Source organism: Anabrus simplex, chromosome 14 (assembly GCF_040414725.1).
Source record: "Anabrus simplex isolate iqAnaSimp1 chromosome 14, ASM4041472v1, whole genome shotgun sequence".
Lineage (NCBI taxonomy): Eukaryota > Metazoa > Arthropoda > Insecta > Orthoptera > Tettigoniidae > Anabrus > Anabrus simplex.
The window spans coordinates 94891687-94916186 of NC_090278.1; the positions used below are offsets into that span (position 1 = coordinate 94891687).

Below are 24500 nucleotides of genomic sequence, written 5' to 3' on the forward strand. Positions count from 1 at the left end.
CGGGCGCGTGACTAAGAAAGTATGTTTACACTTGGGTAATACTGAGAAACTACACACAACTTATTAAATCATCCCTGTATGAAAAGAAAAATAATGGTCAAGCGCAGGATCCTAAATCGGGGGTGGGAAGGTTTTTCGGCCCAGCGACGATTTTATCTCAAAGCTTCCTCCCCACTCAAATAATGAAGAAAATATAGAACACATATATTACTGAAATTACTGTTTTTACTGCGAATATTTTCATAAAAACTTAAGCAATATTACAAATAATATAGAAATAATAGAATGACTTCCAGACCTTGAGCAATAAACCAACGTAGCAGTGGCAACTCCTATTGTTCACGTTTCACTCTGGCAAGTCCATCTGAAACACGGGAACAACGTTCCAATGTTTATCATTCTTGTTATAACAACAAAATTCAAACAAAAACATTTAAAATTTACAACATTCTGTGCGAGGGGGTAAATTACTTACAGGGGAATGATCAATCCATAGTGATCTGCATTTAGGGCAGTCGCCCAGGTGGCAGGTTCCCTGTCTGTTGTTTTCCTAGCCTTTTCTTAAAAGATTTCAAAGAAATAGGAAATTTATTGAACATTTCCCTTGGTAAGTTATTCCAATCCCTAACTCCCCTTCCTAATACCCCCGCCCCCGACCACCAACATTTATTTCCGATTTTGCACCCTGGTTAGAGCAAACATTAGGCAAATGGAATGCCAAAATTAATGAAAAGGAGACGAAGATTTCTGGGGATATACTAAAGGCAACGAGTTGGGATATAGTACCACATCTGAAGTAGTTATTTGATTATTGTTTGCATGAAGGAGCTATACCAAATAAAGGGGGGGGGGGGTGGAGGGGCGGGGGGAATCAACTTAACGGCGGTGGGGTGAAAAAAGAGTTGAGACCTATTGATTTTACTGTTCATAATGTACTTGATTCTGATCATAAACCGATCATTTTTAATCTTTCCTGGGTTCGTTTTCAAGAGCCATCTTTTCCTTTGGAGAACTTAAAGTTAGATTGCAGTAGATTCTCCTGGCAAAAAATAAAAATTTAAACACATTTAAAATAAACGATAGGAATGATATTGACCGTGCAATTGTTCACCTCTATAATAACGTCAATAATGCACGGAGGTATATCATTCGTATCGCCAGAAATTCCGCGCACTTGCCTACACGTGCCAATGGTGCTGGTCACATTGTCAGCAATGACAATGGCAGCAGATGTAATTCACCGCCAAGTAGCGGTCTTGCATCTTGCTTCGGGGTCCAGAACAACAACAACAACAATAATAATAATAATAATAATAATAATATAAATAATAATAATAATCCACCTCAAGAAAAACTGACGTTCCAGAAACCAGAAAGCATACTGCATGAATCAACCCCGCCAGATAAGAACGAAATAAAGGAGATCATCAAAAGCTTGAAAAATAACAAAGCATCTGGCAAGGACTCCATTGTTGCTGAACTTCTGAAATATGCAGGGGATAACTTCCTGGAACAACTTGAAACACTCTTTCAACAGATCTGGTCCACGGGAGAGATCCCAGAAGAATGGAGGGAGGCTATCATCCACCCCCTGCACAAGAAAGGAGACAGAACAAATGTCAATAACTATAGAGGGATATCACTTTTGCCAGTAGCCTACAAGATACTTTCTATAGCACTCAAGCGTAGAATAGAAGGACATATAGATAAACAATTAGGAGAATATCAAACTGGCTTTCGAAAGCGGCGGTCATGTGCAAAACAGTTTTTTACCATTAAGACCTTAATAAAAACTAAGACATTGACAGCAGATAAGAAAGTGATAATGACATTCGTGGATTTCAAAAAAACATACGACTCCATAGACCGGGACACACTAATGGAAGTGCTTAAGGAATTTGGAATAGACAATAAGACAACAACCTTGATTCATCAAACACTAAAATACACACGATCGCAGGTACAATTTTTAGGAGAACTGCCAGAGCCCTTTGAAATAAAAACAGGTTTGAGACAAGGAGATGGCCTCTCTCCAATTTTGTTCAACTGTGTTTTAGAGAAAGTTATCAGGGAATGGCGAAAAGAAATGAGCAAATTCAACTTTCCAAATGGAATCAGATTAGGTCACAAGAGAACTGGGCTTAAATTTGAATGCCTCGCATTTGCAGATGATATAGTCTTTTTGCAGAGAATTTGCAAATTGCAATTAAGCAGATTGAAGTCCTCAAAGAAACAGCAGACAAAACAGGATTGCAAATATCTTTTGAGAAGACGGAGTACATGAAGATAAATACCACTGACCCAACCTGGACAATGAGGACGAAGTACGGTGACATCAAAAGAGCTACAAAATTCAAGTACCTAGGAGAGATTTTGACTCCAAACATGAGAAAAAGCAGCAATTCAAGAACGTGCAAGAAAGATGGAAACTGCGTTTAGATTATGTCAGAACACCTACAAATCTAAATCACTCTCCTACCAGGCCAAATTCAAGCACTATAGCACGATAGTCAAATCTGAATGTTTATAGGCAGCTGAGACAATAGCCGCGAAGGGACTCTCAGATTTGGAAAAGAAAGAAAGAAAGGAGGTTCCTTAGAAAGATCCTTGGACCCATAAAATCATCAGACAAGTTTATGTTTCGCATGAGACCAAACCGAGAACTATACCAACAATTTGAAAACATCACCACCACAATGCAAAAGAGGAGACTGACGTTCTACGGACATATTAAAAGGATGGGATCGGAGAGACTCGCCAACAGGATCATCACCTTCCAGGAGAACAGGAAGACACAAGTCCCATGGGTAAAAGAAGTCCACCGAGATTTAGAAAAATGTGGGATCACGGCAGAAGATATAACAAACAGAAAAATCTTCAGGCAGAGGTTGCGGAGGTGAAGGACCCAGCTGATGAGAAAACGAGGAAGAATAGAGTATTCTCGGCAGAAGAACGAGCACGAACAAGCCAACGGATGAAGGAATACTGGTGAAAGACTAAGGAGAAAACTTGAGAAAGCAATGGAAGTTGCGTAATCGCAGCCCATAGAAGGCTGAAACGAAAAGAAGAAAAATAACCTAAATTCAACTAATATCACCTAAAATAATAATAATAATAATAATAATAATAATAATAATAATAATAATAATAATAATAATAATGTTCTGGGCCGTCGACAAAATGTGCAGACCGCGCTGGAAGCGGGTCCTGGCCGGGTAATGACAACGAATGCAGTCCGACAGAACCTAGGGCCGCGGGCTCGGTACCGCCAAGGCACCCAAGACGACACCACATCGGATCTCCTCAAGGATTTGATCCATACTAAAAATGCTTATACGAAAAGATGGCAAAGATTTAGGGACCCAACTGACCGGGCGGAATACCTGGAGCTAGCCCGGGAAGTACGAAATCGATTGCTGGAAAAAAAGATTGAAAAATGGGAGGAACTTTGCCGTAATCTCTCAGAAAACGGGGCAGATCGCGAATTTCGGCGGATTATATATAAAACGTCAAGCATTCAATTATAAATTTCAGTATAAGACCGTAGCGAAGCACGGGTATCTTGCTAGTTATTTATAAGGCTGATTATATTATTGATCGTTCGTTAGTAAATTCTGTTCATCACTGTACAGATCTCGGAGGTTTTTACAATATTGGTCCATACAACTCCGCCCCGGCCGCGTTCTCCAAATGCTCCTTTAACTCGCAAAAAAAGCACAATTTTTGGTGAATGGTAAGTGTTGAAGAAAACGCCAGTGAGATTATATATGAAGCCTATATGTATGGTTCTTTAGTTTGTAAGTTTTGCTGTCGTCAGTTAATGCATGACACAGAAAAGCATTTATCTTTTCCTGGAGAACTCTTAGAATTAGTAATAAAATGCAGATAAACTTTCCTCTAGGAAATTGAATTCTACAGTAGGCATACACAATGTAGGCTCCATTTCCCACCCCGACGCTATTAGAACATTTGAGGCCTAGGGAGTCTTTCATTTTCACGCCCTTCGTGGCCTTTGTGTTCTGTTTCAAAGTGTTGGACCTCTTCCAATTTTCCCTCTGATTAGTGTTAACAGATGATCGTTGCCCTGTTACATTTACTTTTAAGTGCCCCGCGCGTCCTCCGACTTGTTTCACATTTTATTTCGCTACGAAGATAATTATTGTACGAAAGAACAATACCGACATCAAACCGAACGTAAAGACTGAAGGGCTCAAAATTGCTCACGTTAAACAATTCTGTTATCTCGGAAGTATGATCACAACTATTTCAAATATGGCCCAATAACACCCTACGATGTTCAGCGGTCTTTTTCCGTCACAACTCAATGTTGCGTGAAAATAAAAGATCGTTTCTATTTGACAACTTTAAAATACCGTATATGTAATTTGTTATTGTAATTCTTTCTGATCGCGCATCAAAATGTGACATTTATTTCAGTCTGTGCAGAGTCGAGAGTTGACTCTGGATTGAGTAATTAAGCAAATTCAAATATATAATAATAAAATTAATATTATTACTTATTTACTATTACTGAATGTTCTAGATTTTAAAAGTACATTTTCAATATAATGCGGCAAGATTTTAACATGCATTTATGACAAAGAAAAATATTCTAACTTGTAAGCATATCAACATAGAAGCCAGAAGACATTTTGCACAATAATTTGTTTGGAGTACCCTGGTGTATGGGAGTCGAGGAGAAGTGGGATAGGGGAAAATGACAAGAGCTAACTGGACTGAAAGAAAAACAAATTTGGAAGTACTAAGGGAAATCAAAGAGGAGAGGAAGCTGTTGAAAGAAAATGGAAAGAAGGAAAAACAAATTTGCAGGACGTACCATTAAACACAACACCTTCATCACCAATATATTTGAAGGCGAAGTACGAGGAAAGAAAAGAAGAGACCGGCCAAGGAAAAAAAAAAAAAAAAAAAATGGAAGAGATGAAGAAAAAATGGGATTCAGAAATTACGTGACGATAAAAACAGTGGCGAATGGTTGTGTCGACAAGGAAATGAATGAAAGAACATGACCCCTCAAGAAACAGCGTAACAGTAAGTAGCTTATGTGTGAATGGAAAGTACCAGCTATAAGCTCGATCAGTCCAATAGCTTTTACGTGAAGGAAAGACGAAGGCACTTGTAGATTTGTATTGTTTATTAGTAAGTACTGCGCTCGCCTTGTGGTGTGGTGGCACGGGAGCCACCCTTCGAGTATTAACATATCATCAACACACACCCCACTGATTTTAGAAATCGGATTGCTGAGCCCTTAAGCTAGCACAACAAAAAAGGGAAGGTAAGCGCTCAAAAACAGCTCTCGAAGCAACAAAAAAGAAATGCCTCCACCCCTCTGTGGATTGCAGCTATTACAAGTTCATTGCTCTTTTCAACACAAAACCGGGGTCTCGATACTCAACGATGTATAGTTTTTTATTCACCTGACTTTCCCTTTCAGAAGGCACCCCTCTTCCGTGACCCCGTTAACAAGTTGACACGCTTTTTTAATGCACCACCGTTTCCTTCCCATTCATCTTCTTCTCCCCGGGTGAGAATATTTCCCTCCCCTTGCTCTGTTCCATGTTTTTTGTGATGGGAACAGGTTAGCAGTGAACCTGCTGCACAGGAAGTTAGAATGAGGGTAAAAACATGTGTGTGTCAAGTTCCTGCTTCACACTCACTAAAAGTCCATTACGTAAAACATGAAGCAAGTACTGAGTGGGCCTACTTCCCTCATGTAGGGGGAAGCACTGAGTACGTTCACGGTACCCACTGGATATCGAAAGAGGCGGTTAGCAAGGGCAACCCCATAGAATGTCAAATCCGCTGCGATCCTCTGCCCCAAGCTCCCGGAGGTCTAGGAATACTTCCCTATCCTAATTTTTTTCAAGGCTAAAAACTGCCTGCGCCGTGCGAGTCATATAGCATTCGGAAGGCGGTGGGTTCCAAACCCATTGTCGGCAGCCCTGAACATGATTTCTGTGGTTTCTAAATTTTCAAAAGACAGGGCCATTAACTCAGGCCTCTTCCCTTATCTTTATTAAGGCACGCCACCAGAATTAGACTCGTGTGAAACTAGTAAACCACGGAAAAAGCATCTTCAGAGCTTCGAACCCACCATCTTCCGAATGGTAAGCTAACAGTTATACAACCCGCACGAGTTCAGTCCATCTTGTATTTAGTCGTATGGGCTTTACAGAAAATTTGCGTTTGTGAATTAAGGTTCTGCATTTTATTCAATCTTGAATGGTTTCTTCACTAATGCCATTTCATTTAGGTCTTCGCTGATTTCTTTCAGCCAGCTATTGTGATTCTTCACTGATAAGACTAAGTTCAAAATGTTCTTTGTGAGCCATTCTATATAAGGCACCATAAACGTCGTTTCCTGACTATCTGGGTTTTTATCTGTAATTTGATAGATTTCATGTGATTTTTTTTCATCCATATTTCCATTTTGGCACTATGCTAATAAGATTTTCCTGAGAGTTTTTCGTTCTTGTTTTTCGATTATTATTATTATTATTATTATTATTATTATTATTATTATTATTCTTGCGTTCCGGCCTTCTAAGGACCACGTTACAATTTCAATTGTTCCTCCTTAGTTCTTTCCTTTTCTTCCAGTATTCTTTCATTGTTTCACTGTGTTTCTTTTTCCTGTCTTCAGTCCACTTTGTGCCTGTTTTCTTTTCCTTCCTCCCTTGGAATCCTTCCATTTGTAAGACTTTCTTCCTAAAAATCTTTCTTTCCAATAATTCTTCTTCTCGAATGTTGTTCCTTTCCAGGTCTTTCTTGACTTCTTGAATCCAGGTGGTAGTTGATTTCTTTTCCCAAAGGTACTTGAAGATTCGTTTAGTTAGTCTATTGTCATCCATTCTGTAAATGTGTCCAAGAAATAGCAATCTCCTTTTTCTTATTGTTTCTGATATGTTTTCTACGTTCTGGTAAATTTCATTGTTACTTCTTAATTTCCAAAACTCTGCAATTCTTGGAGGACCTAATATTTTCCTTATAATTCTTCTTTCTAATATTTCTAATTTATCAAGCTTGTAGTTCAGTGCTAGACATTCGCTGGCATAAAGGCATTCTGGTTTCACTACTGTGTTGTAGTGCTTTATTTTAAGTTTCCTTGATAAGCACTTTTTGTTGTAAGTATTCTTAGTTATACCGTATGCTCTTTCCATCTTTTGTATCCTCTCCTATATAGCAGATTTTTCTAAACCATTTTCTTGAATTGTCTCACCCAAATATTTGAATTTCTTTACCTTTTCTATTCGACCAATATCCGTTGCTAAAAACTTTGGGGCACTTTTTATATTCGTCAAAAATTTTGTTTTCTCGGCAGAGATTCTCAAGCCTGTCATGTTGGCTGTCTTTTCAAGGAGATTGACTTGCATTGCTGCATCTGTAAGGCTTTCTGAAAGTATGGCAAAGTCATCTGCAAATGCTAGGCAATTTATTGCAACACCTTTGCTCTTCTTCCCCAGCATGAGTGGCAATATTTTATATTCTTTCAGTTTTTCATTCCAAATTCTTACAATTTTCTCCATGACACAATTGAAAAGGAGTGGAGATAGACCATCGCCCTGCCTGACACCTGTATTTATTTTGAAAGGTCGAGATACTTCACCCATAAATTTTACTTTCGAGATAGTGTCTGTAAGTGTTTCACGAATTAGGTTTGCCAATTTAGTTTTAACTCCAAATTCACGGATTACTTTATCTAGGGTTTCCCTATCAACAGAGTCAAAGGCTTTTTTAAAGTCAATAAATGTTACAACTATGTCTTTGGAGTTTATTAATCTGTGTCGAATTATAGATTTCAGGTTGAAAATCTGTTCGGAGCAAGATCTTCCTTCTCTAAATCCACCTTGATATTCACCCAATTGACTGTCCAGTGTCGATTTTACTCTATTTAGTAGTATTGTTGAGAATATCTTGTAAGCAACTGGCAAGAGAGATATACCTCTGTAGTTGTTGACATCCTGCTTGTTACCCTTCTTGTGTAATGGGTGTATTAGAGCCACTTTCCAATCCTCTGGGATCTTTTCTGTTTCCCAAATTTCTTCAAAGATTATTTTTAGATCTTCTATAATTTTTGGTTCAGCCCATTTTAAAAGTTCAGCTGTTATGGAGTCTTCCCCACTAGCTTTGTTATTTTTAAGATTTTTTATTGCTTCCTTTATTTCTTCCGCTGTTGGAGGTGAATCAGCTTCTAGATTTTCCTGAATTTCTGAAAATTCTAATTTATGATTTGGCTCAGGGCAGTTCAGCAGGTGTTCGAAGTGTTTTGCCAGAATCTCACAATTCTCGGCATTGTTAAGGCCAATATTACCATTTGTATCTCTGAAGCAAATGCTCCGGGATTGATAACCTTTCAGGTTATTCTTAAAGGTCTGATAGAAATTTCGGGAGTTATTTTTTACAAAATTATTCTCAATTTCTACTAGCTGCGATTTTTCAAAAGATCTTTTAACCTGCCTTATTATTCTTGTTGTTTCCTTTCTTTGTTGTTTAAATAGCTCATAGTGTTCATTCTTTCCGGAACATTTCCATTTTTTCCACTTTTTCACTCTTTCCATAAGTGCTTCCTCACATACGTTATTCCACCATACTTTCTTTTTAGTTTTAACTGATGCAAATACTTTCTTCGCTGCACTATTAATCTGTTTAGATAATTCTGGCCATTTGCCATGCTGAGTTATTTTAATTTCTTCCTGAAAGTTTTCTATAGTTGCTTGTGTAACGTTGAGCCTATCTATGTTGTATTTCATTAATTTTCTCGGCCTTCTTTGATTCCTGCGAGGTAGAAGCTTTAGCTTAATTTTAGAGAGGTAATGATCGGAGTCAAACTCCCCACTTCTTATTACTTTAACATTCATAATTTCCTTAATACTTTCTTGAGAAATACCTACATGGTCCAACTGAAACTCACCTAATATCGGATTTGGGGACACCCATGTTTTAGCCTTTCTTGGAAGTTTCTTGAAGAAGGTCGACATTAATTTTAGGTGAAAGGATTTACAGAGATTAATTAGTCTCATGCCATTTTTGTTTGTTCTTTTGTGTGCCGGATATGCCCCTACTGTTTTGCTGAAAACTTTTTCTTTGCCTATCTGTGCATTAAAATCACCGAGTAGAATAATAACATTTGATTTTGGAATTTTTGACATTTCATCATCTAGAAGACTCCAGAATTCTTCAGTTTTACTTGGGTTCTTGCTATTATCTTCATTTATTGGTGCATGGCAGTTAACAAATGTATACTTTTTGTTCTTGCATTTAAGTGTGAGAAGAGATAACCTTTCTGAACTAGATTTAAATTCCATAACATTATCAACTATTGCTTTATGGACATAAAAGGCGGTACCTAGTAGTGGCATTCCTTTCATAATTTTGATTGCTGGTTTACCTTTAAAGATTCTATAGTTTTTGGTTTCTGTTACATTTAGAGTTTTGTCTGTACATTGCACAGAATTTGATAAGAATGGTATTTCTGTATTGTTCATGTCCACAGTAACAAGAAAATGCATTTTGTACTTTTCCGTAATTTCTGTCTGTCTGTCTGTATGTATGTATGTATGTATGTATGTATGTATGTATGTATGTATGTATGTATGTATGTATGTATGTACACGCATCACAAGAAAACGGCTGAAGAGAATTTTATGAAAATCGGAATATAAAGTCGGGTGATGAGCCTCTACAATCTAGGCTATAAATTATTTTAATCACGCTGAGTGAAATGGTAGTTTAGGGGAAGGCCTGAAATTTAATTCTCAAATATTTATGTTATTAGTGGTCGTGTCTTAATGAAAATCACTAGACAAATATGGGAAATAAGTCGCTATAATATAGGCTATACACGCTGAGAAAAAAGGTAGTTTAGGGGAAGGCCTAAAATTTAATTATCAAATATTTATTTTATTAGTGGTCGTATCTTCACGAAAATTGGTATGCAAAGTCGGGGAATAGGTCGCTATAATCTAGGCTATCAATACTGTTATTCACACAGAGTGAAATGGTAGTTTAGGGGAAGGCCAGAAATGTAATCTATATATATAATATAAGAGTTTTGTCTGTACATTGCTCAGAATTAGAAAAGTATGGTATTTCTGCATCGGTTACTGACCACAGTAACAAGAAATTGCACTTTTTACTTTTCCGTAATTTCTGTCTGTCTGTATGTATGTACACGCATCACGAGAAAACGGCTGAAGGGAATTTAATGAAAATCGGTATGTGAAGTCGGGGGATGAGCCGCTACAATCTAGGCTATAAATCATTTTATTCACGCTGAGTCAAATGGTAGTTTAGGGGAAGGCCTAAAATTTAACTTTCAAATATTTATATTATTAGTCCTCCTCTGCGAACCATGTGACCTTGCCGCGGTGGGGAGGCTTGCGTGTCCCAATGATGCAGATAGCCGAGCCGCAGGTGCAACCATATCGGATGGGTATCTGTTGAGAGACCAGACTAACGAATGGTTCATCGAAAGGGGGATAGCAGCCTTTCGGTAGTTGCAAGGGCGGCAGTCTAGATGATTGACTGATACGGCCTTGTAATAATACTCAACATGGCTTAGCTGTGTTGATACTGCTACACGGCTGAAAGCAACGGGAAACTACAGCCGTAACTACCTCCCGAGGACATGCAGCACTCTCTGTATGAAGGATGTACTGATGATGGCTTCCTCCCGGGTAAAATATTCCGGAGGTAAACTAGTCCCCCATTCGGATCTCCGGGTGGGGACTACACGAGAGGGGGCGATCATCAGGAAGATGGATACTGACATTCTGCGAGTCGGAGCGTGGAATGTTAGAAGTTTGAATCGTTGTGGTAGGTTAGAGAATCTGAAAAGGGAGATGGATAGGCTAAAGTTAGATGTAGTTGGTATAAGTGAAGTACGTTGGCAGGAAGAACAGGATTTTTGGTCAGGCGACTACCGAATTATCAACACGAAATCAAACAGGGGAAATGCAGGAGTTGGTTTAATAATGAATAAGAAAATAGGGCAGCGGATAAGCTACTACGACCAGCATAGTGAAAGAATTATTGTCGCCAAGATAGACACCAAACCAATGCCCACCACAATAGTGCAGGTCTATATGGCTACTAGTTCACCGGATGATGAAGAAATTGAAAGAATATATGAGGAGATAGAAGATTTAATACAATATGTCAAAGGTGACGAGAATCTAATTGTGATGGGAGACTGGAATGCAGTGCTAGGCCAAGGAAGAGAAGGTAGCACAGTAGGAGAATTTGGATTGGGACAAAGGAACGAAAGAGGAAGTCGGCTGGTTGAATTCTGCACTGATCATAATTTAGTCCTCGCCAATACTTGGTTCAAACACCACAAACGACGGCTGTATACGTGGACGAGACCTGGAGACACTGGAAGGTATCAAATAGACTTCATTATGATTAGGCAGAGATTCAGAAACCAGGTGTTGGATTGCAAAACTTTCCCAGGAGCAGACGTGGACTCTGACCACAACTTGTTGGTCATGAAATACCATCTGAAGTTGAAGAAATTGAAGAAAGGAAAGAATGCAAAAAGATGGGATCTAGACAAGTTGAAAGAAAAGAGTGTGAGGGATTGTTTCAAGGAACATGTTGCAAAAGGACTAAATGAAAAGGCCGAAGGAAACACTATAGAGGAAGAGTGGAGAGTCATGAAAAATGAAGTCAGTAGGGCTGCTGAAGAAATGTTAGGAAGGAAGAAAAGATCAACTAAGAATCAGTGGATAACTCAGGAGATACTAGACCTCATTGATGAATGACGAAAATACAAGAATGCTAGAAATGAAGAGGGCAGAAAAGAATACAGGCGATTAAAGAATGAAGTGGATAGAAAGTGCAAGGTAGCTAAGGAAGAATGGCTGAAGGAGAAGTGCAAGGATGTCGAAGGCTGTATGGTCCTGGGAAAGGTAGATGCTGCGTACAGGAAAATCAAGGAAACCTTTGGAGAAAGGAAATCTAGGTGCATGAATATTAAGAGCTCAGATGGAAAGCCACTTCTAGGGAAAGAAGACAAAGCAGAAAGATGGCAGGAGCATATCCAACAGTTGTATCAAGGTAACGATGTAGATAATTTGGTTCTGGAACATGAAGAGGCTGTTGATGCTGATGAAATGGGAGACCCAATTTTGAGGTCAGAGTTTGATAGAGCTGTGAATGACCTCAATAGGAACAAGGCACCTGGAATTGATGATATTCCCTCTGAATTACTGACTGCCTTAGGAGAAACCAGCATGGTAAGGTTATTTCATTTAGTGTGCAAGATGTATGAGACAGGACAAATCCCATCCGATTTTCGGCAGAATGTGGTTATACCTATTCCCAAGAAAGCCGGTGCTGACAGGTGTGAAAACTACCGCACCATTAGTTTAGTATCTCATGCCTGCAAAATTTTAACACACATTGTTTACAGAAGAATGGAAAAACAAGTTGAAGCTGAGTTGGGGGAAGATCAATTTGGCTTCAGAAGAAATGTAGGAACACGTGAAGCAATCCTGACTTTACGTCTGATCTTAGAGGATCGAATCAAGGACAAGCCCACGTGCATGGCATTCGTAGATCTAGAAAAGGCATTCGATAATGTTGATTGGACCAAGCTATTTATGATTCTGAAGATGATAGGGATCAGATACCGAGAACGAAGAATTATCTACAACCTGTATAAAAATCAGTCTGCAGTGATAAGAATCGATGGCTTTGAAAAAGAAGCAGCAATCCAGAAAGGAGTGAGGCAAGGCTGCAGTTTGTCCCCTCTCCTTTTCAATGTTTACATAGAACAGGCAGTAAAGGAAATCAAAGAGAAATTTGGAAAGGGAATCACAGTCCAAGAAGAGGAAATCAAAACCTTGAGATTTGCCGATGATATTGTTATTTTATCTGAGACTGCAGAAGATCTCGAGAAGTTGCTGAATGGTATGGATGAAGTCTTAGGTAAGGACTACAAGATGAAAATAAATAAGTCCAAAACAAAAGTAATGGAGTGCAGTCGAACGAAGGCAGGTGATGTAGGAAATATTAGATTAGGAAAGGAAGTCTTAAAGGAAGTAGATGAATATTGTTACTTGGGTAGTAAAATAACTAACGATGGCAGAAGTAAAGAGGACATAAAATGCAGACTAGCACAAGCAAGGAAGAGCTTTCTTAAGAAAAAAAAAAAATTGCTCACTTCAAACATTGATATCGGAATTAGAAAGATGTTTTTGAAGACTTTTGTGTGGAGCGTGGCATTGTATGGAAGTGAAACATGGACGATAACTAGCTCAGAAAGAAAGAGAATAGAAGCTTTTGAAATGTGGTGTTACAGAAGAATGCTGAAGGTGAGATGGATAGATCGAATCACGAATGAAGAGATACTGAATCGAATTGGTGAGAGGAGATCGATTTGGCTAAATTTGACGAGAAGAAGAGATAGAATGATAGGACACATCTTAAGACACCCAGGACTTGTTCAGTTGGTTTTTGAAGGAAGTGTAGGTGGCAAGAACGGTAGGGGTAGACCAAGGTATGAATATGACAAACAGATTAGAGCAGAGGTAGGATGCAATAGTTACGTAGAAATGAAAAGGTTAGCACAGAATAGGGTGGCATGGAGAGCTGCATCAAACCAGTATATGGACCGATGACTCAAACACACATATTATTAGTGGTCCTATCGATAAATATTGCACAACTAAAGTTATACAGAATTAAATTTCCGATCATTTCTGTCATTCATTGTTACCGTACCAGCTATGATAACACAGATATTAATGAATTTGTATTTTTGTTGCTAAGTCCATATCAACGCCGAGCCACGAGAAAATGGGTTAACAGAATTTAATGAAAATCGGTATATAGAGTCGGGGAATAAGATACTGCAGTCTAATTTATAAACAATTTTATTCACCCTGGATGAAATTGTAGTTTAGGGAAAGGCGCCTAAAATTTAATTTTTAAGTACCGATTTTATTGGTCCCATCGAAAAGTACTGAATAACAAATGTTATAGAGAATGCAATATCCGATCATTTATGTTTTATTCAGTTTTACCGTATCGACTGTGATAAGAGTGGTCTTTCAGAGTCGGAAGAAAACTAAATGTGAAGACCTACAATGTCGAAAGCGCATAGCATTGATCAACAACAACATTACACTGACCATTGTTTATTGTGATGTTCTTTGTTTCTTATGCTGCCGCTCAACTCCGAATGATGGGATTACTGCTGTGTACCGAGTTTAACAGCCTGACTGAATATTGGCGGGAAATAGCTGGCGAGTTAAAAGACTTTCTTCTTTAGCATGTCGTTGCTCTGGTTATTTTCTGATACTGCTGGTACATCACACTGGTTCAACATAGTAGTAGTAGTAGTAGTAGTAGTAGTAGTAGTAGTAGTAGTAGTAGTACCTGGTCTAGAATTACAATTTAAGCCTATTCCAAATTATAGAACCACAATTGACTAAATAACTCAAAATTCAACACTGAAAGAGCCGTTTCTTAAGAAGAGCTTCTTCCCCTTCACTTTTATTAAATTCTACATTCATTTTAGTTCAAATTAGCAGTGAAGAGGGCGTTTCTCCTCTGGCTTGGAGGAAAAATTTGCCTCCAAGTCAGATTTTTCCGCCGCCAGTGTAATGAATTGAGATTTTACGACTCATCGGGTACTCCTAGGAAACAGATTAGTAAAAGGGCATAGTTACCCTGGGACTCTCCACTATTCGACCCCCCTCCCCCGAAAAAAACTAAGAGTTTTCTCGAATCACGGCTGTCTGCAGTCTGGTCATTCCAGCTCTGGAACTTTAGACTGTTAGATCGGCAGCGTAGTACTGTTCGTTAAAAGCGAGAAAATAGTTGGTTTTTAATTTGATCGAGTAGGTAGTTCATATGAAAGCATTGCTTTTACTCGCGCCATTCCTACTGACGTCATTGTAATGACCTATGTTCGTTTCAGTTGGGAAAAACACTATGACAGTCTTTCTGAGGATTTAAACAAACAGGTGGAGAGTGAGTGTCTGCCATTATATTGAAATTCCCCAACCTGATTGTGACTGATGGTAGACAAGTGGGCCTACCATTGCAATAAAAATTCCCTAACCCAGTCTTCATATGAGAAAAGACGTTTGGTGATTTCCCCGTCGCGTGTATAGGGCAACGTTAAGAGCTATAACATGTAATACAGTCTTGCTCACAACGTATACACTACCTAACCTAGAATTCTGTATACAATGTAGAATCCCGTAGCAAAGCACGGGTACATCAGCTAGTTAGAAATAAATTTTGGAAGACATGCGTCAGGAGCGTGTCATTGTATGGAAGTGAAACGTGGACGATAACTGGCTCAGAAAAAAAGAGAATAGAAGCTTTTGAAATGTGGTGTTACACAAGAATGCTGAAGGTGAGATGATTAGATAGAATCACGAATGAAGAGATACTGAATCGAATTGGTGAGAGGAGGTCGATTTGATTAAATTTGACGAGAAGAAATAGAATGATAGGACACATCTTAAGACACTTAGGACTTGTTCAGTTGGTTTTTGAAGGAAGTGCAGGCGGTAAGAACGGTAGGGGTAGACCGAGAAGCAGATTAGAGCAGATGTAGGATGCACTAGTTGTGTAGAGATGAAAAGCTTAGCACAAGATCGGGGGGCAGGGACTGCTGACCCAAACGACAACATTATTATTATTATTATTATTATTATTATTATTATTATTATTGTTGTTGTTGTTGTTGTTGTTGTCCGTTTCATCATGCAATAGTGGCATTAGACAGTTTTGTAACATGACATTCAGTCCGCTAGCGCACAAAAGACATTTAACTTCGGCGAGTCTTCTACATGTTCGTTCGGTGATTGTTGTTTTTAAGAGGAACTACAACTGGGCAATCATCAACTCTAATCAGAGCTGAAAAATGGAAGGGGTCTGGCACTTTCGAAAAATGAAGATATCGCCCGAAGAAAGACAAAGGCCATGAAATGCGTGAAAATGAAAGACTTCCTAGGCATCGAATGCTCTAATAGAGTCGAGGTCGGAAAAGAACAAGAGTTGACCAAGGGAGGTGGATAGGATAGATGAAAATGAGGAGCCTGGCACAAGTAAGTGGAAGCAATGTCAGGACTCAGCTAAGTGATCCGTGGTCGCCAACCCACACTCCCACGGGGCCCCTTTTAGTCACCTCTTACGACAGGCAGGGGATATCGGCCCCACCGACTGCGGAACTCTGTAGGGAAGTTGTGAAAAATGAGTCGGCAACATTGTTCCGGAGGCCACTTTTGTTTATACAACACAGGATAGAAACATGAATACATGGGGTTGGTGTCTGACCAAAACCAAATAGCCTGCTGAGCCGTAGCTTACAACTTCGTACCTCCATGCAGATAGTCTTGGATGTTAGTAGAGTTTTTATTTTTATTTTTAGAATGCTCCCTTCGCCTCTGCAATCCGCGCGTTTACTTCCTTCCTACATTTTCCGTCAGATGTGATGACACTTGCTACTAGATATTTGCATTCCTTTACTTGATCTAGTTTTTCTCCACCCATCAGCACATTGGCAATTCGGTAATTGAAGGTCTCTGGATTAGTAATATTGGTTAGGAAGAATCTTATGTAGCCTATTTTATTTCAATTTCGAGTAAGTTGGTAGACAATCTTGAAAGAAAAGCGCAATAACTTTCACAATTCAAAACGTGAAATGTGGTAATTTCAAACGGCATTAACTTAGAGCTATAATCGCTCCATGTTAAGTACGTGACACATGGAAGTATTTTTCTCGTCTACACAGAAAAGAGTACACTGGGACTCCCTTGTCGCAATCAGGAAAGCCCCCAAGGAGTGTGAAATTGACAAACACTGTTCAAGCTATTTCCTTTTTCGAATTTCTTACTAGGAGGCGAGTGAAAGGGTCATTAGTATGAACAAGCCTCTGACGAAACTCGTTACAATCATATAAATAAAGAACATGCCACTTATTTGTGTCATTGACCTGTCGTTACGATATTGACCACCTCGCTACGCACATTGAGAGTTTTAACGGTAACTAGGAACACTGACAATCATGACCAGGGCCCCGGATTTTGATCACCAAATAAATGGCGAAAAATGACCTAGAAAATGCCCTAAAATCGTCAAAAGATTACTTTAAAATGAGCGAGAAAATTACCCTAAAATATGAAGGAAAAAATATATTTACGGTACCCAGAATAATAGATATGAGAAATGTCGAGATTACCTTTAAATAGCAGTGGAGTAAATAAATAAATTTAATAAGTATCATTAATAATAATAATAATAATAATAATAATAATAATAATAATAATAATAATAATAATAGGCAGAGAAACATCTGAGAGAATATTTCAATCACTCGTTAAAATGTAGCTTTTAAAATCAAAATAGCGTCTATATATCTTGTATTATCTGAAGCCAATACTCTTCTGTTTTTACTCAGTTCATTTATAACTGATAGGTTTCCAGTCAGCTGAAAATAATTTATGAATAAACACTTATAAACTAGTTGAAAAAAACATAATAGAATTAGCCTATACTCAAAAAATAAACAATTTAATTAAAGTGAAATGACATGCTTCGTTCTTGAAAGAAAATAATCAGATTATATCAAATCAAACTTAAATATTAGAAATGCAACATGTATGTTTATTTCTATTTAAATAAATTACTTGGGAACGTGAAATCTGGAACTTATATTAATGTCGTCCCCTTTTCTCTTCATTGTAGCATAGAATGCCTAGAATATTTACCATATGTAAATATCAAAATATCCGCCAAGCACAGCCACAGCAAATCATAAAATCTATCGAGTCGACATTTGCCTCTAAAATGAGAAAGAGGAATCTGTATCTCATGTCGAAGGCGTGATAAGAACACCAATTTGAGTACAGTTCCAGTGTATGGGACCCACGCCAGGACTCGTTGATACCAGAACTGGAAAAACATCCAAAGGAAAGCAGCTCGAGTTGTTATTGGTGATTTCCGACAAAGAAGTAGTGTTACAAAAATGTTGCAAATTTTGGGCTGGGAAGACTTCGGAGAAAGGAGAAGAGCTGCTCGACTAAGTGGTATGTTTCGAGCTGTCAGTGGAGAGATGACATGGAATGGCTTTAGTAGACGAAAAAGCTTTAGTGGATCTTTTAAAAATAGGCAAGACCATAATATGAAGATAAAGGTGGAATTAAACAGGACAGATTAGGACAAATATTAATTATTAATTTATAGGAAGAGTAAGGGATAGGAATAAATGATCAAGGGAAATGTTCGATAAATGTCCAAGTTCTTTTAAGGAAAGGCTAGATACGGTAACAACTGATAGAGAATCTGCCCCGTGGGCGATAGTCCTAAAAGCAGAGCGTTGATGATTGATTCAAACGTCCCCTTCAGATATTAGAGACCATGCAAAAGTTATTTATTCTAAGAAGAACACTCATTTTAAGATTTCCTTCACGTTTTAGGATGTTATCGAGCTGATTTCTGACGCAGACAGAATACAGTCGCGTTGCGTTACTTCCCCTTGAGCTGCATAGGCAAAAACAAAAATGGTCCCCTCTCATTGGCTGGAGACACGTACTTTAAATGATCGATTCTCAGTTCCTCACGTCCATGAGTCACTCACTCTCTCTCCCCACGACTGGATTTCATTTCATTATTCCGTGCTGGCCCTCCCTCAGGTCCACCCCCGCGCACAGAGGGGAGACCAAATAGAGGAGGAGTAAAAAGACAATCTCGCGCCCGATATTGATTGGTAGCTAAAGAACAGGGCGCTCGTCTTGCAAGAATATCAGGCCTGCATTCTACCATTTCTATGGCAGAATATTAGTAACTATTAAAGGAGCTGTTTTTATTTCAATTACGTTCTCCGTCCAGTCGATTGTAGCCACCTTGCCAGAGGGATTACCTCAGATCGAATAGGGGTTCATCAGCCGCCTTGATAAAGAATACTGCAATCATCGAGAATATTATTTGTACTGTAATCAGTCTTCTAAAATCAAAATAGGTCACACACGAAAAGCGAACATCACCGGACAGAGAGGAGTTCGTGAAGACTGCATACTTTCTCGCAGGTTGTTCAAAGTCATGACCAAGCTACTCTGAATACCAGAGGCCTTCCAGTCGAAAGTATGCGCCATTTTAAATACAGTATGTGGAGAGCATAATCACTGACAGCCTAGACCCCGACGAGGAAATTAGAAGTCACAGAGAAACGGTAGGTATTCTACTGTATATTACAGAAAAATGTCCTCCTTCCTCTTTTCTTTTTTTGCTACTTGCTTTACGTTGCACCGACACAGATATGTCTTATGGCGACGATGGAATAGGAAAGGCCTAGGAAGTGGAAGGAAGCGGCCGTGGCCTTAATTAAGGTACAGCCCCGGCATTTGCCTGGTGTGAAAATGGGAAACCACGGAAAACCTTCAGGGCTGCCGACAGTGGAGCTTACCTCCTTCTTCAACGTTGAGCACTTAAACCTGAAAGTAGCCTATATGAAAGTATGGCTAGAACTGAGCAGCTCTCTTAGAGGCTTGAACTTGTAGGATAGCACCATGAAAAACCTAGAGGCATTTCAAGTTTGATGCTGATAAAGTGACGAACAGATGCGTCTTAAGAGGAGCAAACAGCGACTTTAAGCTGTTGTCTGCCATTAAATGTAGAAAAACGATTTGTAAGCCAAACATATTGTCAGCTGCTTCGGCAAACACTGAAGGGCAAGAGAACGTGGTAGAAGAAAATTCATTTATTTGATTACTTCATCAGGCATTTCTGCCTACTTGCAGAAAATTTTCCATCAATTGTTTCCAATGCTATACGTAACATTAATTTAAAAAAAAAAACTAAAGTACATTGTGCTAAAAAAACTATACTTACGAAGTACCTACGTAGAGTGGAAAGCGTGTAGTTAGTTGTTATCTCTTACTTTGTCTATAAACATTTATTTTAAAACGAAATTAAGTGATAATACTCCGAGAACTAAAACTAAACATATTAATGAAAGACAAGGACAAGTATTTAATTTACGTCTGTCCTCTGTGCGAATTTCCTTCTGACTCACCGTAATAAGATACATACTCCTCAAATACTATGGGTGCTATTCACAGTCTAGTCCGAACTAAAGCCGTACCAAGGATGGACTAAGAGGGTGATCCGGCTTTAGTCCGCACGTTAGTCCTGGTGTAGAGGTAGTTTAACCGATGGCTAACTTCGATAACATGGAGGTCGTACGTTTGTTGCTGCTAGTTCGCGAAATAAGGGAGATGGAAAGACATATGAAAAGGTATAGAATACGACCGATTATCTTCCTGAAGTACAGTACGAGGTTATCAGTTTTATGCATAGATATAGTTTTACGACGACCGATACAAGGCTCCTGATAGTTGTGCGTCCTAATCTATAGGACATGCAACCTATAGAGGTTTGGCTGTTTCTATAGAGAACAGAATTCTCATTGTCCTGCGTAATTGCGCATGAGGTGAAATGAAACATAACGCAGATTTGCACGGAATTAATCAGCTTACGATGTCTCTGTTGCCATGGGTAGACTCTTACCTCAGTACGTTAAGTTTCTTGCTGGAAAAGGAAAAAAAAAAAAAAAAAATATTATTGGCAATGGGAAAGTTTCACGATATTCAATTCCCTCAAATAATTATTTCAATTGTATCTGTCTATTATCTGCAGCAAAGGCGTTGCGTTCTGACACCGTGATTAACCGATTCGAATCCCGTTGGTCGAAAATATTTTTACTATCAGAATGTTGGTAGGGGAGGTGCTGGTATACAATTTCTAATCACTAGACTCTCCACATTGCTCCTATGGAGTGAGAGCACATGATCGTGGGATGGGGACGTAAAGTCTTGAGCAGACCACCTCACTTTCATCTATCCTATCCGACCTTCCTTGCCCCACCCCTTAGGAATCTTTCTTATTCACGCCTTTCGTGGCCCTTGTCCTTCTTTGGCCAATACCTTTCACTATATCTCTCTGATTAATGTTCATAGACGATGGTTGCTCAGTTGTACTTCAAACAATAATCACTACCACCACCAGCACCACTTGTCAGTATGCGTTAAGTAATTTAACAATGTTATGAATTCCGTCTACTGCCACTTCTATTCTCTTTGTTTGCTAGTGGCTTTACGTCGCACCGCCACAGATAGGTCTTATGGCGACGATGGGATAGGAAAGGGCTAGGAATGGGAAGGAAGCGGCCGTGGCCTTAATTAAGGAACAGCCTGGCATTTGCCTGGTGTGAAAATGAGAAACCACGGAAAACCACCTTCATGGCTGCCGACACTATCTCCCGGATGCATGCTCACGGCCAACTCGCCCGGTCTGCCACTTGTTGATGGATGAACAGGCCAGAGCAAGGAAGTCCCAGTCTGTGTGTGACAGTAGACAAGTTATGAAACGTGTTGCTCATAGGGTTAATCGTGCTACAATAGCAGTCTGGCGCAGTGGCCAACAACCTCACTGCTCATCTTGCCTAGTACGCCTCATTTTGGTGCTGCCATCGGTTTCCCCGTACCCTTTGGTGGTTTTATTCGAGAACCCAACCAGCCTCTGGACTGATGACTGGCAGACAGACGGGCGCATAATCCACCATTAGGGATAGGTTAATGCAAGTGGGCTCCAGTGAGACAAGTTCTTGGTTATCCTTGCTTGTCGTAAGAAGTGAACAAGTACCACTCTCAGAAGAATGAAAGCCTCGCACACCTAATACCGGCGGACAAGAGAGGTCGAAGAAAAATGACCAGGCTGACACAATGCCAGACCCAGCTGGGACCCCCGTGGTCGCAAAGTTGACTCCGAAAGGAGGGTGTACTGCCGCTGTCTTCATAACTTGGATCGAAAAACTGTGGCTCTCCCCTCTCCTACACAAAGTATGTTCTCATCTCAATGAAATCTACAATTCGAAACTTCATTAAAAAGTAAAACACAATTGTCTTCTCAAATTATGTGTACATAAAACTAAACGTACGAGATACCGTACTCGTGGAAGAGCAGAGAGCATGTTATTTCGTAAGAAGTCTTAAAGTGGACGCGATGACAAGGAACCGTTAACGGACTTGGTGTACCCAGGGCCTGCAGGCTTAAGTGTAATTAATTTACAAATCGGGGTCATCTATTACTGGCTCTAGAGGACGTGGCGAAGTGCTAAAATATACCACACTAGCACCAGCACGATAGTCCTCTCCCGTGCTACCTGTTGGGCCCATAGGAGGTTGACATCCTATCAAGTATTTCATCCCCAAATTTCACTATTACAATTTTGTTCTACGTCGCACTGACACAGATAGCACGGGGCGAAGCGAGCGTGGCCCCATATTCAGGGCTGCCGACATTGGCGGTCGAATCACCATCTCCCGAATGCAACGTGATAGCTACGCGACCCAAAACCACACAACGGCAGATTTTAATAAAACACCTAAAAACGGCTAATAAAGCCGAATATGATCAAATAATTAAGTTTTTATTAACACATTCCAGCTACTTCACAGGGAAACAACTAACCAATATAACACAGCACTACACAACAGAAAAGAACACGATAGATCTAAAAACACCACTTTAAACACTCTCTTCCCCTATTTTCTTGCGAGGAAATCATTGTGATTATCTCGAGGATTTTTTTTTTTTTTTTTTTTTTTTTTGCAAGATGCCATATTCAGTAGAAATAAAGATAAGAAAATTTAGTCGTTCTTTTACCACTGAAGTTCGATGGCACTATTTAAGTACAGGATTTTTAATTGAAAACTGTCCGTTCAGTAGAATTTCTTATTATGAGAGCTATGGGCCTCAAAGCTATCAACATGCATTCGGGAGATAGTGGGGTCGAACCCCACTGTCGGCAGCCCCTGAAGATGGTTTTCCGTGGTTTCCCATGCTGGGGCCTAACCTTAATTAAGGCCACGACCGCTTGCTCCCCACTCTTAGCCCTTTCCTATCCTGTCGTCGCCATACGATTTGTGCCAATGCGACGTAAAACAACTTGTGTCGGTGTGACGTAAAAAACCGAACTGAGGTCCGTTGACAGGCGTAACAAATTTCAAAGCACTAATAAAAACTACACTTCCCCGCCTGAAGCCTGTTTACATGGCTAGTATTTCATTAAATGTGTTAAATTAGATCGCTGCATATATAATCCATTCTCTTCAGTTCATCATCCATTTCAGTAACTAAATAGGCATGGACAAAATAACTGAAAGCGCATTCTTCTGACCTCAAGACAGCATTATTAATCAGTATGACAATCAGAACTACAAAATATTAGTATTACAGATAAAAACTCAATTTAGTTGACAATATCCTCTTCAGTGTTCTGCACTTTTATCCGGAGACAGGTTCCTAAAACTTAAAGAAGAGCTGAAAATCATCTATACACAAGATGGTAACTCCGGTGTTGGATTTCTTATTCACCAGTATAGTGATTAAGATAAATGAAATGGTGTATGGCTTTTAGCGGCGGGAGATCCCAGGACGGGTTTGGCTCGCCAGGTGCAGGTCTTTTGATTTGAGGCCCGTAGGCGACCTGCGCGTCGTGATGAGGATGAAATGATGATTAAGACAACACATACACGCAGCCCCCGTGCCAGGGAAATTAACCAATGATGGTTAAAATACCCTGCCGGGAATCGAACCCGGAACCTCTGTGACCAAAGGCCAGCACGCTAACCATTTAGACATGGAGCCGGACATTAAGATAAATAAGAGATGATAACAATGATAGTCTCCATATTATACAGGTATACGCTCCCACTAGTAATTATTCAGATAACGATACTGAACAATTAGTAGGCAGAAGTGAATCTCAGTTTAGATTATCAATGAAAATGAAAATCCACAGCCTGTTTCCCGTCATTTGACCGACTCCAGAGCTAAATGGTTAGCGTGCTGGCCTTTGGTCACACGAGTCCCGGGTTCGATTCCCGGCAGGGTCGGGTATTTTAACCATCATTGGTTAATTTCGCTGGCACGGGGGCTGGGTGTATGTGTTGTCTTCGTCATCATCATGACGCGCCGGTCGCCTACAGGCGTCAAATAAAAACAGACCTGCACTTGGCGAGCCGAACATGTCCTCGGACACTCCCGGCACTAAAAGCCATATGGCATTTCATTTCATCACAGCCTGCACGATTGCTAGGTAACATTGCCTGACCATCCATCCATACTTCACATCACGACCTGCACGGTTGCTAGGTAACATTTCCATCGCACATTTGGCTGCATGCCACTCTTTCGTTACACAAATGTTGAGATGATCCCCAGCTCTATGGCATATTTATGTCAAAACTAATTAAGAAAAGACTAGAGGACACGTGCTGCTGCACATCATTTGTTATAAACAGGTCAGATAACTCGTCTTGTTCTGCCTGCCCTTTTCAATGGTTTTATGAACGTTTAATAAGAAGCGTGTTATGGTATGCCGCAGTTCATCCATTCATCATGTCGTCAGTTTGGTGAAAGTTTATCCATATATTCGCTTTTTTATCCTGCAGTTCTTG

The 24500-nt window shown here is 39.6% G+C and overlaps 1 protein-coding gene across 1 annotated transcript in view; it reads right to left on the reverse strand.

Annotated features, from left to right (window-relative positions):
• Positions 1-217: 217 nt before the first annotated feature.
• SelR (methionine sulfoxide reductase SelR) overlaps positions 218-24500 on the reverse strand; it is a 60187-nt gene continuing 35904 nt past the window's right edge. Inside the window, exon 3 of the mRNA XM_068230378.1 lies at positions 218-364. Within this exon, the coding sequence (XP_068086479.1) occupies positions 333-364 (32 nt within the window). The 3' untranslated portion in view covers positions 218-332. The remainder of the gene's footprint in view (positions 365-24500) is intronic.